This window comes from Leucoraja erinacea, unplaced genomic scaffold, assembly GCF_028641065.1.
Source record: "Leucoraja erinacea ecotype New England unplaced genomic scaffold, Leri_hhj_1 Leri_697S, whole genome shotgun sequence".
In the NCBI taxonomy this organism is placed as follows: domain Eukaryota; kingdom Metazoa; phylum Chordata; class Chondrichthyes; order Rajiformes; family Rajidae; genus Leucoraja; species Leucoraja erinaceus.
The window spans coordinates 40,750-59,522 of NW_026576616.1; the positions used below are offsets into that span (position 1 = coordinate 40,750).

Genomic DNA, 18,773 nt, shown 5'->3' on the forward strand with positions numbered 1-18,773 from the left:
AAATCTGAGGAAGGACATTCTTGCCATAGAGGGAGTGCAGAGAAGGTTCACCAGACTGATTCCTGGGATGTCAGGACTGTCTTATGAAGAAAGACTGGATAGACTTGGTTTATACTCTTTAGAATTTAGGAGATTGAGCGAGGATCTTATAGAAACTTACAAAATTCTTAAGGGGTTGGACAGGCTAGATGCAGGAAGATTGTTCCCGATGTTAGGGAAGTCCAGGACAAGGGGTCACAGCTTAAGGATAAGGGGGAAATCCTTTAAAACCGAGATGAGAAGAACTTTTTTCACACAGAGAGTGGTGAATCACTGGAACTCTCTGCCACAGAGGGTAGTTGAGGCCACAGTTCATTGGCTATATTTAAGAGGGAGTTAGATGTGGCCCTTGTGGTTAAGGGGATCAGGGGGTATGGAGAGAAGGCAGGTACGGGATACTGAGTTGGATGATCAGCCATGATCATATTGAATGGCGGTGCAGGCTCGAAGGGCCGAATGGCCTACTCCTGCACCTAATTTCTATGTTTCTATGTCCTCCGGTTCTCGATTCCCCAACTCTGGGCAAGATACTCTGTGCATCCACCCGATCTACGTATGGCCAGAATTTTACCAGGCAGGATTCCTGGACTCGACGGCTGTTTGACGCTTTTCTTCGCCCCGTTAGGTGAGGAATGGAAGTGCCACTGTGATCCTACGGAAGGCAGAACTACTCCGCAGCATACAGAAGGTTGGAAAAATGGACATGTTCATCGGCGGCACCTTGTACATCGCGGCAGAGGTGTCTGACGGCAGTAAGTACCTCCCTCCCCCAAGCTGGTACCCACACCTCTCCACGTGGCACCTTCACTTACGGGCCCAGAGACGCAAGGGTCCGATTGCCCCGTGTCCCAGATAGAACAACAACATTCTGACTGACCGCAACGCAACACAATATGCACCCATAGTACACTGTAAACACTCTCCAATGTAAACCTTGTAACCAATATGATGCATGAGAAAATATGTTCAATATATATATGTGTGTGTATATGTATGTGTGTGTGTGTGTGTGTGCATGTATATATGTGTGTGTGTGTGTTGTGTGTGTGTATATATATATGTGTGTGTGTATGTGTGTGCATGTATATATGTGTGTGTGTGTGTGTATATGTGTGTGTGTGCATGTATGCATGTGTGTGTATGTACATATGTATGTGTGCATGTATATGTGTGTATGTGTGCATGTATGCATGTGTGTGTATGTACATAGGTGTGTGCATGTATATGTGCGTGTGTGTATGTATGTGTGTGTATATGTATCGTTCTGTGAATGTATGTGTGTTTGTATGTACATACGTGTGTATGTATATATGTATATGTGTGTATGTATATGTGCGTATGTATGTATGTATATGTATGTGTCCATGTGTATGTATATGTGTGTATGTATAATAATAATAATAATAAATTTTATTTATGGGCGCCTTTCAAGAGTCTCAAGGACACCTTACAAAAATTTAGCAGGTAGAGGAAAAACATGTAAGGGGAATGAAATAAATAGTAGAGACATGACTAGTACACAAAGTAAAGACAGAATTCAATACAAAACACAATATGAGGCAATTAATGCACAGATGAAAAGGGAGGGGGACGTGGGGCGTGGGGCTAAGGATAGGCAGAGGTGAAGAGATGGGTCTTGAGGCGGGACTGGAAGATGGTGAGGGACACGGAATTGCGGATCAGTTGGGGGAGGGAGTTCCAGAGCCTGGGAGCTGCCCTGGAGAAGGCTCTGTCCCCAAAACTGTGGAGGTTGGACTTGTGGATGGAGAGGAGACCGGCTGATGTGGATCTGAGGGACCGTGAGGGTCGGTAGGGGGAGAGGAGGTCAGTGAGATATGGGGGGGCCAGATGGTGGAGGGCTTTGTAGGTGAGGATCAGGATTTTGTAGGTGATCCGGTGGGAGATGGGAAGCCAGTGAAGTTGTTTGAGGACTGGAGTGATGTGATGCCAGGATTTGGTGTGGGTGATGAGTCGGGCGGCTGCGTTCTGGACCAGTTGGAGTCGGTTGATGTAGGTGGAGCTGATGCCAAGGAGAAGTGAGTTGCAATAGTCCAGTCGGGAGGAGATGAAGGCATGGATGAGTCTTTCAGCAGCGGGAGGTGTGAGAGAGGGTCTGAGTTTGGCGATGTTGCGGAGAAGAAAGAAGGAGGTTTTAATGGCATGGCGGATGTGAGGCTCAAGGGAGAGGGTGGAATCAAAGATCACGCCAAGGTTGCGGGCCTGGGGAGATGGGGAGACAGTGGTGCCGTCGATGGTGAGAGTGGGGTTATTGATTTTGCTGAGTGTGGCTTTGGAGCCTATGAGGAGGAATTCTGTCTTATCGCTGTTGAGTTTGAGGAAATTATGTTGCATCCAGGTTTTTATAGCTGACAAACAGGAGTTGATATCCGAGGTAGATCTGGGTGTCATCGGCGTAACAGTGGAAGTCCGGGTTGAAGTGGCGGAGTATCTGACCAATGGGGAGGATGTAGATGATGAAGAGGAGGGGGCCGAGTACGGAGCCTTGGGGAACGCCTTGTATGTGTATATGTGTGTGTGTGTGCGTAGGTGTGCATGTATATGTGTGAATGTAGATTGGTACTCATAAATATATTCACACACACAAACATAAAATGTTCTAATTTAAGATATTGTTATTTAATTATATACATATATTAAGCAAGAAAATAAGTTCAGTATATAACATTATATAATACAATTCCAGAAGGCTTTCGACAAGGTCCCACATAAGAGATTAGTATACAAACTTAAAGCACACGGCATTGGGGGTTCAGTATTGATGTGGATAGAGAACTGGCTGGCAAACAGGAAGCAAAGAGTAGGAGTAAACGGGTCCTTTTCACAATGGCAGGCAGTGACTAGTGGGGTACCGCAAGGCTCAGTGCTGGGACCCCAGCTATTTACAATATATATTAATCATCTGCCACGGGAATCCAGAGGCAATATCTCCAAGATTTTTCCATTTCGGTAAGAGATTTCGCTTTTGTTAGCTGTGAGGAGGATGCTAGGAGACTGCAAGGTACTTTTAGTCTGGGTTGAGTGGGCAAATGTTTGGCAGATCAAGTATAATCCCCCCCCCCCCCCCCACCCCCCCAAGTGGTGGCAAAAATAAACAAAGCAGACTATTATCTAAATGGTGGCCGATTGGGAAACACTTCCGAGACCTGGTTGTCAAGACAGGAACACCAACATTCATTGAAGGTAGGCATGCAAATCCACTGCAGGCAGGCAGTGCAGCAGGCATGCTAAAGAAAACGGCTTGGTTCCATGTTAGAGACGGGTTCATGGTGGAATATTGGGTTGGGGGATTTGAGTATAGGGGGAGGGAGACCCTACTGCAGTTGTACAGGGTCTTGGTGAGACCACAACTGGAGTATTGCGTACAGTTGTGGTCTCCAAATCTGAGGAAGGACATTATTGCCACAGTGGGAGTACAGAGAAGGTTCACCAGACTGATTCCTGGGATGTCAGGACTGTCTTATCAAGAAAGACTGGATAGACTCGGCTTGTTCTCGCTAGAATTTAGGAGATTGAGAGGGGATCTTATAGACACTTACAAAATTCTTAAGGGGTTGGACAGGCTAGATGCAGGAAGATTGTTCCCGATGTTGGGGAAGTCCAGGACACGGGGTCACAGCTTAAGGATAAGGGGGAAATCCTTTAAAACCGAGATGAGAAGAACTTTTTTCCACACACAGAGTGGTGAATCTCTGGAACTCTCTGCCGCAGAGGGTAGTTGAGGCCACAGTTCATTGGCTATATTTAAGAGGGAGTTAGATGTGGCCCTTGTGGCTAAGGGGATCAGGAGGTACGGGATACTGAGTTGGATGATCAGCCATGATCATATTGAATGGCGGTGCTGGCTGGAAGGGCCGAATGGCCTACTCCTGCACCTAATTTCTATGTTTCTATGTTTCTATTATATAATATAATAATTATATATTATATAATATATAATATAAACATAACATACAGAATTTATTATCTCATTTTATATATACACACACACATGTGCATACACACACATATATATATATACATATTTACATATATATATCTATATACATACACGCACGCGCACACATGCACACACACGTACACACACTCATGCACACACACACACGTACACAGACACACACACACGTATGCACGCACATGCACACACACACACAGGTACACACAAACAAGCACGCACACACACACAGGCACGAACTCGCACTCGCACACGCGCACACACACACACACACACACACACACACACACACACACGCACACCCCACACACACACACACACACCACACACACACACACACACACACACACACACACACACACACACACACACCCGCACACACACACACACACACACACACACACACACACACACACACACACACACACCGATCTAAACATCTGAACTAAAGAAGGCCAATTGGCAACATTTCTCTCTCGTGCTGTGGGATGTTTCACCGAATGGAAGGGGTTGGTCAAACAGGTTAAGGGGTTTGTGCTGTTATTTCTCTGCAGACCACACCGAGAAGCAGTTTGTGGGCAATATACCATTCCGTCTCTCTCACTTCAACATCAACTTCACATCAATGAAACCCTATTTCACACCAGGAGCTCGGTTTTATATTCCGGTACAAATGTCTTTATTATGGAATGTTCTTTCTGTGTGTGTGACTGGGTGTGTGTGTGTGTGTGTGTGTCCCGCGTGTGTGTGTGTGCATGTGACTGTGTGTGCCCGCGTGTGTGTGTGTGACTGTGTGGGTGTGCCCGCGTATGTGTGTGCGTGTGACTGTGTGTGTGCCCGCGTATGTGTGTGTGTGTGTGCGTGTGTGTATGTGTGTGCGTGTGTGACTATGTGTGTGTGTGTCCGCGTGTGTGTGCCCGCGTGTGTGTGTGAGTGTGACTATGTGTGTGTGTGTGCCCGCGTATGTGAGTGTTTGCGTGTGACTGTGTGTGTGTATACCCGCGTGTGTGTGTGTGTGTGCGTGTGTGTGTGTGTTTGTGACTGTGTGTGTGTCCCCGCATTTGTGTGCGTGTGAGTGTGTGGGTGTGCCCGCGTATGTGTATGTGTGTGCGTGTGAGTATGTGGGTGTGCCCGCATATGTGTGTGTGTGTGTTTGTGCCCGCGTATGCGTGTGAGTGTGTGTGTGCCCACGTATGTGAGTGTTTGCGTGTGAGTGTGTGTGCCCGCGTGTGTGCGTGCGTGTGACTGTGTGTGTGTGTGTGTGTGCGTATGTGTGTGTGACTGTGTGTGTGTGTGTGTGTCCGCGTATGTGTGCGTGTGACTGTGTGGGTGTAACTATGTCTGTGTCAGTGTGTGGCCTTAGGACCTTATGACCTTATGCCATGACCATACGACTTTAAGACATGACCTTATGCCATGACTGTATGACTTTAGGACATGACCTTTTGACCTTATGCCATGACCATATGACCTTAGGACACGACCTTAGAAACATAGAAACATAGAAATTAGGTGCAGGAGTAGGCCATTCGGACCTTCGAGCCTGCACCGCCATGACCTTGTGACATGACAGTATTACTTTACCATGACCTTTTGACCTTATGCCATACTCATATGACCTTAGGACATGACTTTATGCCATGACCTTATGACGGTTATATGACCTTAAGACATATGCCATGACCATATGACCTTAGGACCTGACCTTATGACCTTATACCATGCTCATATGACCTTAGGACAAGACCCTTATCCTTAAACTGGGACCTTAGGACATGACCTTATGACCTTGGGACATGACCTTATGCCATGACCTTATGACCTTAGGACCTGACCTTATGACCTTATACCATGCTCATATGACCTTAGGACAAGACCATATGACCTTAGGACATGACCTTATGCCATGCTCATTTGACCTTGTGATATGACAAGACCTGATGACCATATGACATTGTTAGCCTTGATCACGAGGCGTTGGCTGATGGATGCGTTGACCTTCCACGTTGCGCTACTCTACAGATCTCCGTGACTTATCCCAATGGTTCTCCCGCCATCAACGTGTCGCTCCATGTCAACATCTCCATCCTAGAGGAAGTGGTGATCAAGGGTTCGATTGGAGGGACGACGGACAGTCTCGGCGAGATGATCTTCTCGTTGACGGTTCCTGTGAACGCGCGCATTCTCAACGTCACGGTACACGTTGCCTCGACTAGCTCTCGACCGAGGATCAGGGCGTGGGGGCCTTATTGAAACTTCCCGTTTAGATCAGAGATACAGTGTGGACTCGGGCTCTTTGGCCAACCGTGTCCACGCCCACCAGCGATCCCCGCACACTATCGCTATCCAAGACTATGCACAATTCGTTACATTTATACTGAGCCAATAAATCTCGTATAAACCCTGTACGTCTTTGGAGTGTGGGAGGAATCCAGAGATCTCGGAGAAAACCCACGCAGGTCACGGGGAGAACGCACAAATTCCATACAGACAGCGCCCGTGGTCAGGAAGGTATGGAGAGAAGGCAGGTACGGAAAACCCGCGCAGGTCACCAGTAGAGTGTGCAAACTCCGTACAGACAGCACCCATTCGGCCCTTCGAGCCTGCACCATTCGCCATTCAATATGATCATGGCTGATCATCCAACTCAGTATCCCGTACCTGCCTTCTCTCCATACCCCCTGATCCCCTTAGCCACAAGGGCCACATTTAACTCCCTCTTAAATATAGCCAATGAACTGTGGCCTCCACTACCCTCTGTGGCAGAGAGCTCCAGAGATTCACCACTCTCTGTGTGAAAAAAGTTCTTCTCATATCGGTTTTAAAGGATTTCCCCCTTATCCTTAAGCTGTGACCCCTTGTCCTGGACTTCCCTAACATCGGGAACAATCTTCCTGCATCTAGCCTGTCCAACCCCTTAAGAATTTTGTAAGTTTCTATAAGATCCCCTCTCAATCTCCTAACTTCTAGAGAGTATAAACCAAGTCTATCCAGTCTTTCTTCATAAGACAGTCCTGACATCCCAGGAATCAGTCTGGTGAACCGTCTCTGCACTCCCTCTATGGCAATAATGTCCTTCCTCAGATTTGGAGACCAAAACTGTACGCAATACTGCAGGTGTGGTCTCACCAAGACCCTGTACAACTGCAGGAGAACCTCCCTGCTCCTATACTCAAATCCTTTTGCAATGAAAGCTAACATACCATTCGCTTTCTTCACTGCCTGCTGCACCTGCATGCCTACCTTCAATGACTGGTGTACCATGACACCCAGGTCTCGCTGCATCTCCCCTTTTCCTAGTCGCCCACCATTTAGATAATAGTCTGCTCCTATACTCAAATCCTTTTGCATTGGGTTGGGTTGGGGTGGGTTGTGTTGGGTTGGGTTGGGGTTGGGTTGGGCTGGGTTGGTTGGGTTGGGGTGGGTTGGGTGTTGTGCAATGAAAGCTAACATACCATTCGCTTTCTTTACTGCCTGCTGCACCTGCATGCCTACCTTCAATGACTGGTGTACCATGACACCCAGGTCTCGCTGCATCTCCCCATTTCCCAATCGGCCACCATTTAGATAATAGTCTGCTTTCCCGTTTTCGCATTAACGATGGCGATAGATATTGCCCTCCATCTGCTCACTGATATTTGTCCTGGCCCCTATGCAGAGCAAGGTTGCTGACCCCTGCTGTAAACTAAATTTCCTCCCTCTCTTCATGCGCAGGCCAGCGCTGGAAGTGCGTCGGGCGAGACGGTGAAGCACAGGACGGTGAAGAAACACGAGTCTGACAGTGGGAGGTATCTGTCCATCAATGTACCTCAAGCACTCCTGTACCCTGAAGATGTCATCACCGTCAATCTGACGGCTCTGGGTCTGCACTGTGACGATGATGTCCAGTACTTCTATTACATGGTTAGTCCCTAAAACTTTCACGGAAACTTGTTTCATTATAATAAATAATAATAATAATAATAATTTTATTTATAGAGCACTTTAAAAACAAACATAGCTGCAACAAAGTGCTGTACATCACTAATCATTGACAAAAAAGTTAATACACACCAAAAATAACAATCAAAAGAAATAGTAGGAAAAGACAGGCGAAATAAAGAAACATCAAAAACACCACAAACAGAAGCAAAGCCTCAGGCATGGTCAAAAGCCAGGTCATTTGTCCCAGATAGAACAATGGAATTCTTCCTTGCAGCAACACAACAGAATATGTCCGCATAGTACACTGTCACTGTATGTCATGTTGTTACTTGTGGGCGGAGCACCAAGGCAAATTCCTTGTATTTACTAGAATGTTGCCTGGGTTTCAGCAAGTAAGTTCTGGAGTATGGTGTACAATTTTGGTCGCCCAATTATAGGAAGGATGTCAACAGAATAGAGAGAGTACAGAGGAGATTTACTAGAATGTTGCCTGGGTTTCAACAACTAAGTTACAGAGATAGGTTGAACAAGTTAGGGCTTTATTCTCTGGAGCGCAGAAGGTTAAGGGGGGACTTGATAGAGGTTTTTAAAATGATGAGAGGGATAGACAGAGTTGACGTGGAAAAGCTTTTCCCACTGAGAGTAGGGAAGATTCAAACAAGGGGACATGACATGAGAATTAAGGGACTGAAGTTTAGGGGTAACATGAGCAGGGAACTTCTTTACTCAGAGAGTGGTAGCTGTGTGGAATGAGCTTCCAGTGAAGGTGGTGGAGGCAGGTTTGTTTTTATCATTTAAAAATAAATTGGATAGTTATATGGATGGGAAGGGAATGGAGGGTTATGGTCTGAGCGCAGGTATATGGGACTAGGGGAGATTGTGTGTTCGGCACGGACTAGAAGGGTCGAGATGGCCTGTTTCCGTGCTGTAATTGTTATATGGTTATATAGTACACTGTAAAGTACACTGTCACTGTATGTCCTGTTGTTACTTGTGGGCGGAGCACCAAGGCAAATTCCTTGTATGTGAATACTTGGCCAATAAACTTACTTACTTACAAGAACAATATAACAAAAGACAAAATAAAATTTCAGTGGGTGCATAGACATAGACAATAGGTGCAGCAAGAGGCCATTCGGCCCTTCGAGCCAGCACCGCCATTCATTGTGATTGTGGCTGATCATCCACAATCAATAACCCGTGCCTGCCTTCTACCCGTACAGTGCGTTCAGAAAGTATTCAGACCCCTTCACTTTTTCCACATTTTGTTACGTTGCTGCTTAATAGCCCTGTCCCACAGTACGAGTTCATTCCAAGAGTTCTCCCGAGTTTTCCCTGATTCGAATTCGGAGATTTACGGTAATAACCATATAACCATATAACAATTACAGCACGGAAACAGGCCACCTCGACCCTTCTAGTCCGTGCCGAACACATAATCTCCCCTAGTCCCATATACCTGCGCTCAGACCATAACCCTCCATTCCCTTCCCATCCATATAACTATCCAATTTATTTTCAAATGATAAAAACGAACCTGCCTCCACCACCTTCACTGGAAGCTCATTCCACACAGCTACCACTCTCTGAGTAAAGAAGTTCCCCCTCATGTTACCCCTAAACTTCAGTCCCTTAATTATCAAGTCATGTCCCCTTGTTTGAATCTTCCCTACTCTCAGTGGGAAAAGCTTTTCCACGTCAACTCTGTCTATCCCTCTCATCATTTTAAAAACCTCTATCAGGTCCCCCCTTAACCTTCTGCGCTCCAAAGAATAAAGCCCTAACTTGTTCAACCTATCTCTGTAACTTAGTTGCTGAAACCCAGGCAACATTCTAGTAAATCTCCTCTGTACTCTCTCTATTTTGTTGACATCCTTCCTATAATTGGGCGACCAAAATTGTACACCATACTCCAGATTTGGCCTCACCAATGCCTTGTACAATTTTAACATTACATCCCAGTAATGGGCGCTCGTCGGTACTCGGGGCTCTCGTGGACATTTTTCAACATGTTGAAAAATCTACACGAGTCTTCCCGTGCTTCCCTGCCGTTAGCGAGTCTCTTCCCGAGTACCTGCCGTTAGCGTTACGAGCCGCTAAGAGACGTCCCCGAGCTCCGACGTACCCGCTACGTTCATTCTCCGTGCTTACGACGAGTTTGATTTTTTTTTCAACTCGGGAGAGCTCTTGGAATGAACTCTTGCCGTGGGACAGGGCTATTCTAAAATGGATTCAATTCATGTTTTTAATCTTCAATCTACACACAAAACCCATAATAAAAAAAACAAAAAACAGGTCTTTAGAAATGTTTGCAATCAGAAATAAATTACTGAAATATCACATTTACATAAGTATTCAGACCCTTTGCTATGACACTCAAAATTGAGTTTAGGTGCATCCTGTTTCCATTGATTATCCTTGAGATGTTTCTACAACTTGTTTGGAGTCCACCAGTGGTAAATTAAATTGGTTGTATATGATTTGGAAAGGTACCCACCTGTCTATATAAGGTCCCACAGTTGACAGTGCATGTCAGAGCAAAAACCAAGCCATGAACACAAAGGAATTGTCCGTAGACCTCCGAGACAGGATTGTGTCGAGGCACAGATCTGGGGAAGGGCATAAAACAATTTCTGCAGCACCGCAGGTCCTGAAGAGCACAGTGGCCTCTGTCATTCTTAAATGGAAGAACTTTAGAACCACCAGAACTCTTTGTAGAGCTGGCTGCTCACAGTGGAGGAGGCCCAGGACAGAAAGGTCAGTGCGGGAATCTGAAGGGGAATTAAAGTGTTTAGCATCCGGGTGATCAGGTAGGCTTAGGTGGACTGAGCGGAAGTGTTCAGCGAAACTAAACCCAACCCCAACCCAACCCCCAACCCCAACCCCAACCCCAACCCAACCCAACCCCACCCCACCGCACAACACCAACCCCCCAAACCCAAAACCCAAACCCAACCCAACCCAACCCAACCCAACCCCAACCCCACCCCACCGCCAACCCCCCAACCCCACCCCACCGCACAACACCCAACCCCAACCCAACCCAACCCAAACCCAACCCAAATCCAAACCCAACACAACCCAAACCCAACCCCAACCCAACCCAAACCCAACCCCAACCCAACCCCCACCCACAAACCCACCCAACCCAACCCCACCCAACCCAAACCCCCCAACCCAAACCCAAACCCAACCCAACCCAACCCACCCCCAAACCCAACCCCCAACCCAACCCCCAACCCAACCCCAAACCCAAACCCAAACCCTACCCCAAACCCAAACCCCAACCCCACCCCCACACCAAACCCCAAACCAAAACCCAACCAAAACACAAAACCCAACCCCCAACCCAACCCAACCCCAACCCAAACCCCAACCCCAACCCAAACCCAACCCAAACCCAACCCAAACCCAACCCAAACCCAACCCAAACCCAACCCAAACCCAACCCAACCCAACCCAACCCAACCCAACCCAAACCCAACCCAAACCCAACCCAACCCAACCAACCCAACCCCAACCCAACCCACCCCACCCCACCCCACACCCCACCCCACCCCAACCCCACCCCAACCCCACCCCAACCCCACCCCAAAACCACCCCAACCCCACCCCAACCCCACCCAACCCCAACCCAACCCAACTCAACCCCAACCCAACCCCAACCCCACATGCCCTGATGGTTCTTGTGTCGCCCTGTGCAGGTACTCGGTAAGGGCAGGACGCTGGACATCCAAAGGGTGGAGAAAAGGTCCGAGACCTCGTTTGAGCTGCTCATCACCGCGGCCATGGTGCCATATTTCCGCATCGTGGCTTATTACCCCCTGAACGTGGGAGGAAGGTGGAGCATTGTGGCCGACTCGGTGCGTGTGGAAGCAGAGAGTCTATGTTACACCAAGGTGGGTCTCACACCATCCTGTTTACCATGTACGGGGGCAACAATATCAATTTGGGGGAACTGAGGGGTGTGGGGGACTGGCGGAGCGGAGGAGGACTTAAACTGTGGCCCCTGGTTCTGGACTCCCCCAACATCGGGAACATGTTTCCTGCCTCTAGCGTGTCCAAACCCTTAATAATGAGAATGTGGGATAAAGGTCTTCCTTTTTTGCTGGGGTGTGTGTGTACGGGGGGGTGAGGGTAGGGTGGGAGGGAGGGGGAAACTTTTTAAATCTCTCCCTGCACGGGAGACCCGACCTTTTCCTTGTCGGGTCTCCGTTGTCGTTGGGGCTGCAACGAGGAGCGGCCTCCAACAGGAGAAGACCGGGGACTCTGGTGCCGACGACTCACCGTCACCGTCGCGGAGCTGGCCGAGTCCGGAGCGGGTGGAGCGGTGGTGGAGCGCTGCTGCTGCTGCTGCTGCGGCCCGACCTCCGGAGATTCGGAGGCTGCAACTGCGGGTCTGGCGGGCGGCGGCACCGGGAGCCCGCGGGTCCCTGGAGGGAGACCGCTTTTCAGGGCTCCCGCAACGGCGACTTCTCCCGCCCGAGTTGCGGGGTCGAAGAGCTCCTGGAGCGGGGCCTGACATCACCGCCCCGCGCGGCTTGGAATGGCCGCGGGACTCTGCGAGCGCACGCCGGGGGCTCTAACATCAAGACCCGGTGTGCGACCTCGCACCACCCGGCGTGGCTTTAATGGCCGCGGGACAATCGCCATCGCCAGCCGGGGGCTTTGACTCTGACTCTGACATCGGGGGGGGGGGGGAGTGCAGTGGAGAGATAAGTTTTTTTGGCCTTCCATCACAGCGATGTGATGGATGTTTATGTAAATGATGTTGTGTCTTGGGTCTATGTGTTTGTAATGTATGGCTGCAGAAACGGCATTTCATTTGGACCTCAAGGGGTCCAAATGACAATTAAATTGAATTGAATTGAATTGAATTCCTGTGTCGAACATGATGCCAAAGTTAAACTGATCTCCTCTACCTGACGTGATCCATGACTCTCCATTCCCTGCGTAGCCATGTATCTATCTAAGAGCCTCTTAAACGCCACTATCGTATATCTGCCTCCACCACCGATTGTTGGAGTGGACACAAAGGGCCTGTTTTCCTCCCACATCCGAGATTTGTATTTCAATTGGCCCTCTGTAAATTGCCCGCTAGTGTTTAGTGAATGGATGTGAAATTAGTAACATGGAGCAAGTGTGAGCGGTGGGTTGAAGGGTCTGTTTCCGTGCTGTATCTCTAAACTAAACTAAATTGGTGTATAAGATAGTGTTAGTGTGCGGGGTGATCAGAGTTGCCAACTTCCTCACACCCGAATAATGGACAAAAGGTTAAAATACGGGACAAAATCCTCACGGCAATTTGTTGGCCGACTGGGCCGTGTCTGGGTGAATGATGGGTTGGCCCCGGGTGCTGGACTGTACACAAAGTCCAGCCGGCGGGGCCAGCTGTGAGGAGTTTTGGCCCGGGGGCCACGTGCAAAGTCCGGCGCCCCGTCCAACTCATGAACCGATGATCGGCCACGAGAAGGAGCGGTGGTGGTGGTGTCGGCGGTCAGCGAAGGTCCGAAGGTCGGACAGCTGGGCCGGGCTGCCGACCGACCGACGGGGCCACGGGCGAGGCGCTGCTGCTGCTGCTGCTGCTGCTGCTGCACTCCACGGGATGCACTACGTCGGGACGGGTGAGGCGGGGCCGGACGACCAGACAGTCCCCTCGACCCGAGTAGTAGCGGTCAAACACGGGACAAGGGCGGTCCTGTACGGGACAAACCAATTTAGCCCAATATACGGCTAATAGGCGTGATCAATGATTGGCGCAGACTTGGTGGGCTGAACGGCGCTGACTTTAACATCGTGGGGTCCTGGGACCCTTTGCCGGGGGTCGTCAGCGTGAACCTCCACCCAGCGTGGCCTGTGGACATCGGGAGCCGCAGACTCTGGTGGAAGTTGGCCGACGAGAGGTTCCTGGCGAGAGGGCGTGAACATCGGGCTGCCCGTAGCGGCGACTACGAGGTGCTCGGGACGCCCCGACCACGGGTGAACATTGGGGAACATGAGTGAGGAGGTTCACAAAAAAGCTGGAGAAACTCAGCGGGTGCAGCAGCATCTATGGAGCGAAGGAAATAGGCAACGTTTCGGGTATAGAAGCTGGGATGTAATGTTAAAATTGTACAAGGCATTGGTGAGGCCAATTCTGGAGTATGGTGTACAATTTTGGTCGCCTAATTATAGGAAGGATGTCAACAAAATAGAAAGAGTACAGAGGAGATTTACTAGAATGTTGCCTGGGTTTCAGCAACTAAGTTACAGAGAAAGGTTGAACAAGTTAGGGCTTTATTCTCTGGAGCGCAGAAGGTTAAGGGGGGACTTGATAGAGGTTTTTAAAATGATGAGAGGGATAGACAGAGTTGACGTGGATAAGCTTTTCCCACTGAGAGTAGGGAAGATTCAAACAAGAGGACATGACTTGAGAATTAAGGGACTGAAGTTTAGGGGTAACATGAGGGGGAACTTCTTATTTTTTTTTAATTCAAATCGTTTGCTATGTCGCTCTTCAAGGGAGATGCTAAATGCATTTCGTTGTCTCTGTACTGTACACTGACAATGACAATTAAAATTGAATCTGAATTGAATCTGAATCTTTACTCAGAGTGGTAGCTGTGTGGAATGAGCTTCCAGTGAAGGTGGTGGAGGCAGGTTCGGTTTTATCATTTAAAAATAAATTGGATAGTTATATGGATGGGAAGGGAATGGAGGGTTATGGTCTGAGCGCAGGTATATGGGACTAGGGGAGATTATGTGTTCGGCACGGACTAGAAGGGCCGAGATGGCCTGTTTCCGTGCTGTAATTGTTATATGGTTATATGGGCCGAAACCCTTCTTCAGACATCAGTGATGAGGTTGACTGGACTTTAGTTCCTTCCCTCACAGTGGGGAACTTTAGTGCTGCTGCGGGGATGTTGTGTTATGGTCTACTGTGTTGTGTTTTTTTTAATTTTCATTTTTTGTATGACTGTAAGGGAAAAATAATTTTGTTGTCTCTTCATTGAAGACAATGACAAATAAATTCAAACCAAATCAAATCAAATCGATTCCCAGTTTCAGGTGCATGCGGTGTCACACCTGCCGGAGCTTCACCAGCTCCAGCTGACGGTCCTGTCTGACACTACAGCCCAGATCTTCGTGAAGACCACGGATGTGAGGCTGAAGGCTTTGGAGGAAGATGACTCCATCACTCACAGGAGGGTAAGGTCACCACGGACACCGCAGAGAGACCGTCTCTATGACTCTGTGTCTCTGTGTGTGTGTCTGTGTCTCTGTGTGTCTCTTTGTATCCGTGTGTCTCTGTGTGTCTCTGTGTGTCTCTGTGTGTCTCTGTGTCTCTGTGTCTCTGTGTCTCTCTGTGTCTCTGTGTCTCTGTGTCTCTGTGTATCCGTGTCTCTGTGTCTCTGTGTCTGTGTGTGTGTCTCTGTGTCTCTGTGTCTCTGTGTCTCCGTGTCTCCGTGTCTCTGTGTCTCTGTGTGTCTGTGACTCTGTGTCAGATTCAGTTTCAGATTCAGATTCAGATTCAATTTTAATTGTCATTGTCAGTGTACAGTACAGAGACAACGAAATGCATTTAGCATCTCCCTGGAAGAGCGACATAGCAAACGGTTTGAATAAATAATAATAAGTGTCCGGGGGGGGGGGGGGGGGGGTGGTGTCTCTGTGATGGCAGTCACCGAGGTACGTTGTTGAGTAGAGTGACAGCCGCCGGGAAGAAGCTGTTCCTCGACCTGCTGGTTCGGCAACGGAGAGACCTGTAGCGCCTCCCGGATGGTAGGAGGGTAAACAGTCCATGGTTGGGGTGAGAGCAGTCCTTGGCGATGCTGAGCGCCCTCCGCAGACAGCGCTTGCTTTGGACAGACTCAATGGAGGGGAGCGAGGAACCGGTGATGCGTTGGGCAATTTTCACCACCCTCTGCAATGCCTTCCGTTCGGAGACAGAGCAGTTGCCATACCATACTGTGATGCAGTTGGTAAGGATGCTCTCGATGGTGCAGCGGTAGAAGTTCACCAGGATCTGAGGAGACAGATGGACCTTCTTCAGTCTCCTCAGGACCTTCTTCAGTCTCCTGTATGTGTCTCTGTGTCTCTGTGTCTCTGTGTCTCTGTGTCTGTGTCTCTGTGTCTCTGTGTCTCTGTGTCTCTGTGTCTCTGTGTCTCTTTGACTCTGTGTCTCTTTGTCTCTGTGTCTCTGTGTGTGTGTGTCTCTGTCTGTGTGTGTGTCTCTGTCTGTGTGTGTCTCTGTCTGTGTGTGTCTCTGTCTGTGTGTGTCTGTGTGTGTGTGTGTGTCTCTGTCTGTGTGTGTCTCTGTGTGTGTGTGTGTCTGTGTGTGTGTGTGTGTGTGTGTGTCTGTGTGTGTGTGTCTGTGTGTGTGTCTCTGTGTGTGTCTGTGTGTGTGTGTGTCTCTGTGTCTCTGTGTATCCGTGTCTCTGTGTCTCTGTGTGTATGTGTGTGTGTGTGTGTCTCTGTGTCTGTGTGTCTGTGTCTCTGTGTCTCTGTGTCTCTGTGTCTCTGTGTCTCTGTGTCTCTGTGTCTCTGTGTCTCTGTGTCTGTCTGTGTCTGTGTGTGTCTGTGTGTCTCTGTCTGTGTGTCTCTGTGTGTCTCTGTGTGTCTCTGTGTGTCTCTGTGTCTCTGTGTCTCTCTGTGTGTCTGTGTGTGTCTCTGTGTCTCTGTGTCTCTGTGTCTGTGTGTCTCTGTGTCTCCGTGTCTCTGTGTGTGTTAGACTCCTGCACCTAATTTCTATGTTTCTATACACTCTATCCAGGCTCCAGCGAGCTACTCTATTCACTGTACCTCGGTACACGTGACAATCATAAACTAAGCTAAAAATAAAAATGAAAACCAAGAGATTGTTGTGATAAGCTGCTCTGTGTTTGGCTCAGGTATTTGAAGATCTGAATTCGACCGATATTGGTCTGTCATCTGGAGGTGGCAGTAATCCTGCAAATGTCTTCAAGGATTCTGGATTAATCTTCAGCTCCAATCTAATGACGCCATCTCCAGAGCCAGATGGTAAGAGGAGGTTAAATGACTCCCCGTTTAGCTCAGCACGGTGGCGCAGCGGTAAAATCGCTGCCTTACAGCGCCAGAGACTCGGGTTCGATCCTGACCAGGGGTGCTTGCCTGTGCGGAGTTTGTACGTTCTCCCCGTGACCTGCGTGGGTTTTCATCAGGTCATCAGTGATGGGAGTAGAATTAGGCCATTCGGCCCATCTTAACACAGCTTAAGGATAAGGGGGAAATCCTTTAAAACCGAGATGAGAAGAACTTTTTTCACACGGAGAGTGGTGAATCTCTGGAACTCTCTGCCACAGAGGGTAGTTGAGGCCACAGTTCATTGGCTATATTTAAGAGGGAGTTAGATGTGGCCCTTGTGGCTAAGGGGATTAGGGGGTATGGAGAGACTGGTTTTATACTCTCTAGAATTTAGGAGATTGAGAGGGGATCTTATAGAAACTTACAAAATTCTTAAGGGGTTGGACAGGCTAGATGCAGGAAGATTGTTCCCGATGTTAGGGAAGTCCAGGACAAGGGGTCACAGCTTAAGGATAAAAGGGGAAATCCTTTAAAACCGAGATGAGAAGAACTTTTTTCACACAGAGAGTGGTGAATCTCTGGAACTCTCTGCCACAGAGGGTAGTTGAGGCCAGTTCATTGGCTATATTTAAGAGGGAGTTAGATGTGGCCCTTGTGGCTAAGGGGATCAGGGGGTATGGAGAGAAGGCAGGTACGGGATACTGAGTTGGATGATCAGCCATGATCATATTGATGGCGGTGCAGGCTCGAAGGGCCAAATGGCCTCTACTCCTGCACCTAATTTCTATGTTTCTATGTTTCTATGACATACAGTGATAGTTACGAATGACTCAGAAAATAGTAAACATTAATAATAATAAAACATTAATGATAAAACACCATTGGTCAAGCATGTGAACCAACAAAATACCAGATCAAAGGGAGGCTACAGATTTTTGGCTGTACATGTAAATTAAATGTAAATTGTCCTAGTGTGCGTAGGATAGTGTTTATGTGCGGGGATCGCTGATCAGTGAGGACTCGGTGGGCCGAAGGGCCTGTCTCCACGCTGAATCTTTTTTTTTCACACGGCAGATTTACTAGAATGTTGCCTGGGTTTCAACAACTAAGTTACAGAGATAGGTTGAATAAGTTAGGGCTTTATTCTCTGGAGCGCAGAAGGTTAAGGGGGGACTTGATAGAGGTCTTTAAATGATGAGAGGGATAGACAGAGTTGATGTGGACAAGCTTTTCCCTTTGAGAATAGGGAAGATTCAAACAAGAGGACATGACTTCAGAATTAAGGGACAGAAGTTTAGGGGTAATATGAGGGGGAACTTCTTTACTCAGAGAGTGGTAGCGGTGTGGAATGAGCTTCCAGTGGAAGTGGTGGAGGCAGGTTCGTTGGTATCATTTAAAAATAAATTGGATAGGCATATGGATGAGAAGGGAATGGAGGGTTATGGTATGAGTGCAGGCAGGTGGGACTAAGGGGAAAAAAGGTTGTTCGGCACAGACTTGTAGGGCCGAGATGGCCTGTTTCCGTGCTGTAATTGTTATATGGTTATATGGTTATAGCAGGGAAACAGGCCCTTCGGCCCATTGAGCTTGCACCGACCAGCAATCCCCGCACATTAACATGACACTGCACACACTAGGGATAAATTTACAGATTTCCTCAGATTTGGAGACCAAAACTGTACGCAATACTCCAGGTGTGGTCTCACCAAGACCCTGTACAACTGCAGTAGAACCTCCCTGCTCCTATACTCAAATCCTCTTGCTATGAAAGCTAACATACCATTCGCATTCTTTACTGCCTGCTGCACCTGCA

The 18,773-nt window shown here is 48.4% G+C and overlaps 2 protein-coding genes across 2 annotated transcripts in view; both read left to right on the plus strand.

The window, feature by feature from the left end:
* LOC129694505 (complement C5) overlaps positions 1-895 on the plus strand; it is a 28,799-nt gene extending 27,904 nt beyond the window's left edge. Inside the window, exon 10 of the mRNA XM_055631222.1 lies at positions 665-895. Within this exon, the coding sequence (XP_055487197.1) occupies positions 665-895 (231 nt within the window). The remainder of the gene's footprint in view (positions 1-664) is intronic.
* A 3,652-nt stretch (positions 896-4,547) lies between these two features.
* LOC129694506 (A.superbus venom factor 1-like) overlaps positions 4,548-18,773 on the plus strand; it is a 35,982-nt gene continuing 21,756 nt past the window's right edge. Inside the window, exons 1-6 of the mRNA XM_055631223.1 lie at positions 4,548-4,679; positions 6,035-6,208; positions 7,727-7,915; positions 11,641-11,835; positions 14,978-15,124; positions 16,807-16,936. Of these exons, the coding sequence (XP_055487198.1) occupies positions 4,638-4,679; positions 6,035-6,208; positions 7,727-7,915; positions 11,641-11,835; positions 14,978-15,124; positions 16,807-16,936 (877 nt within the window). The 5' untranslated portion in view covers positions 4,548-4,637. The remainder of the gene's footprint in view (positions 4,680-6,034; positions 6,209-7,726; positions 7,916-11,640; positions 11,836-14,977; positions 15,125-16,806; positions 16,937-18,773) is intronic.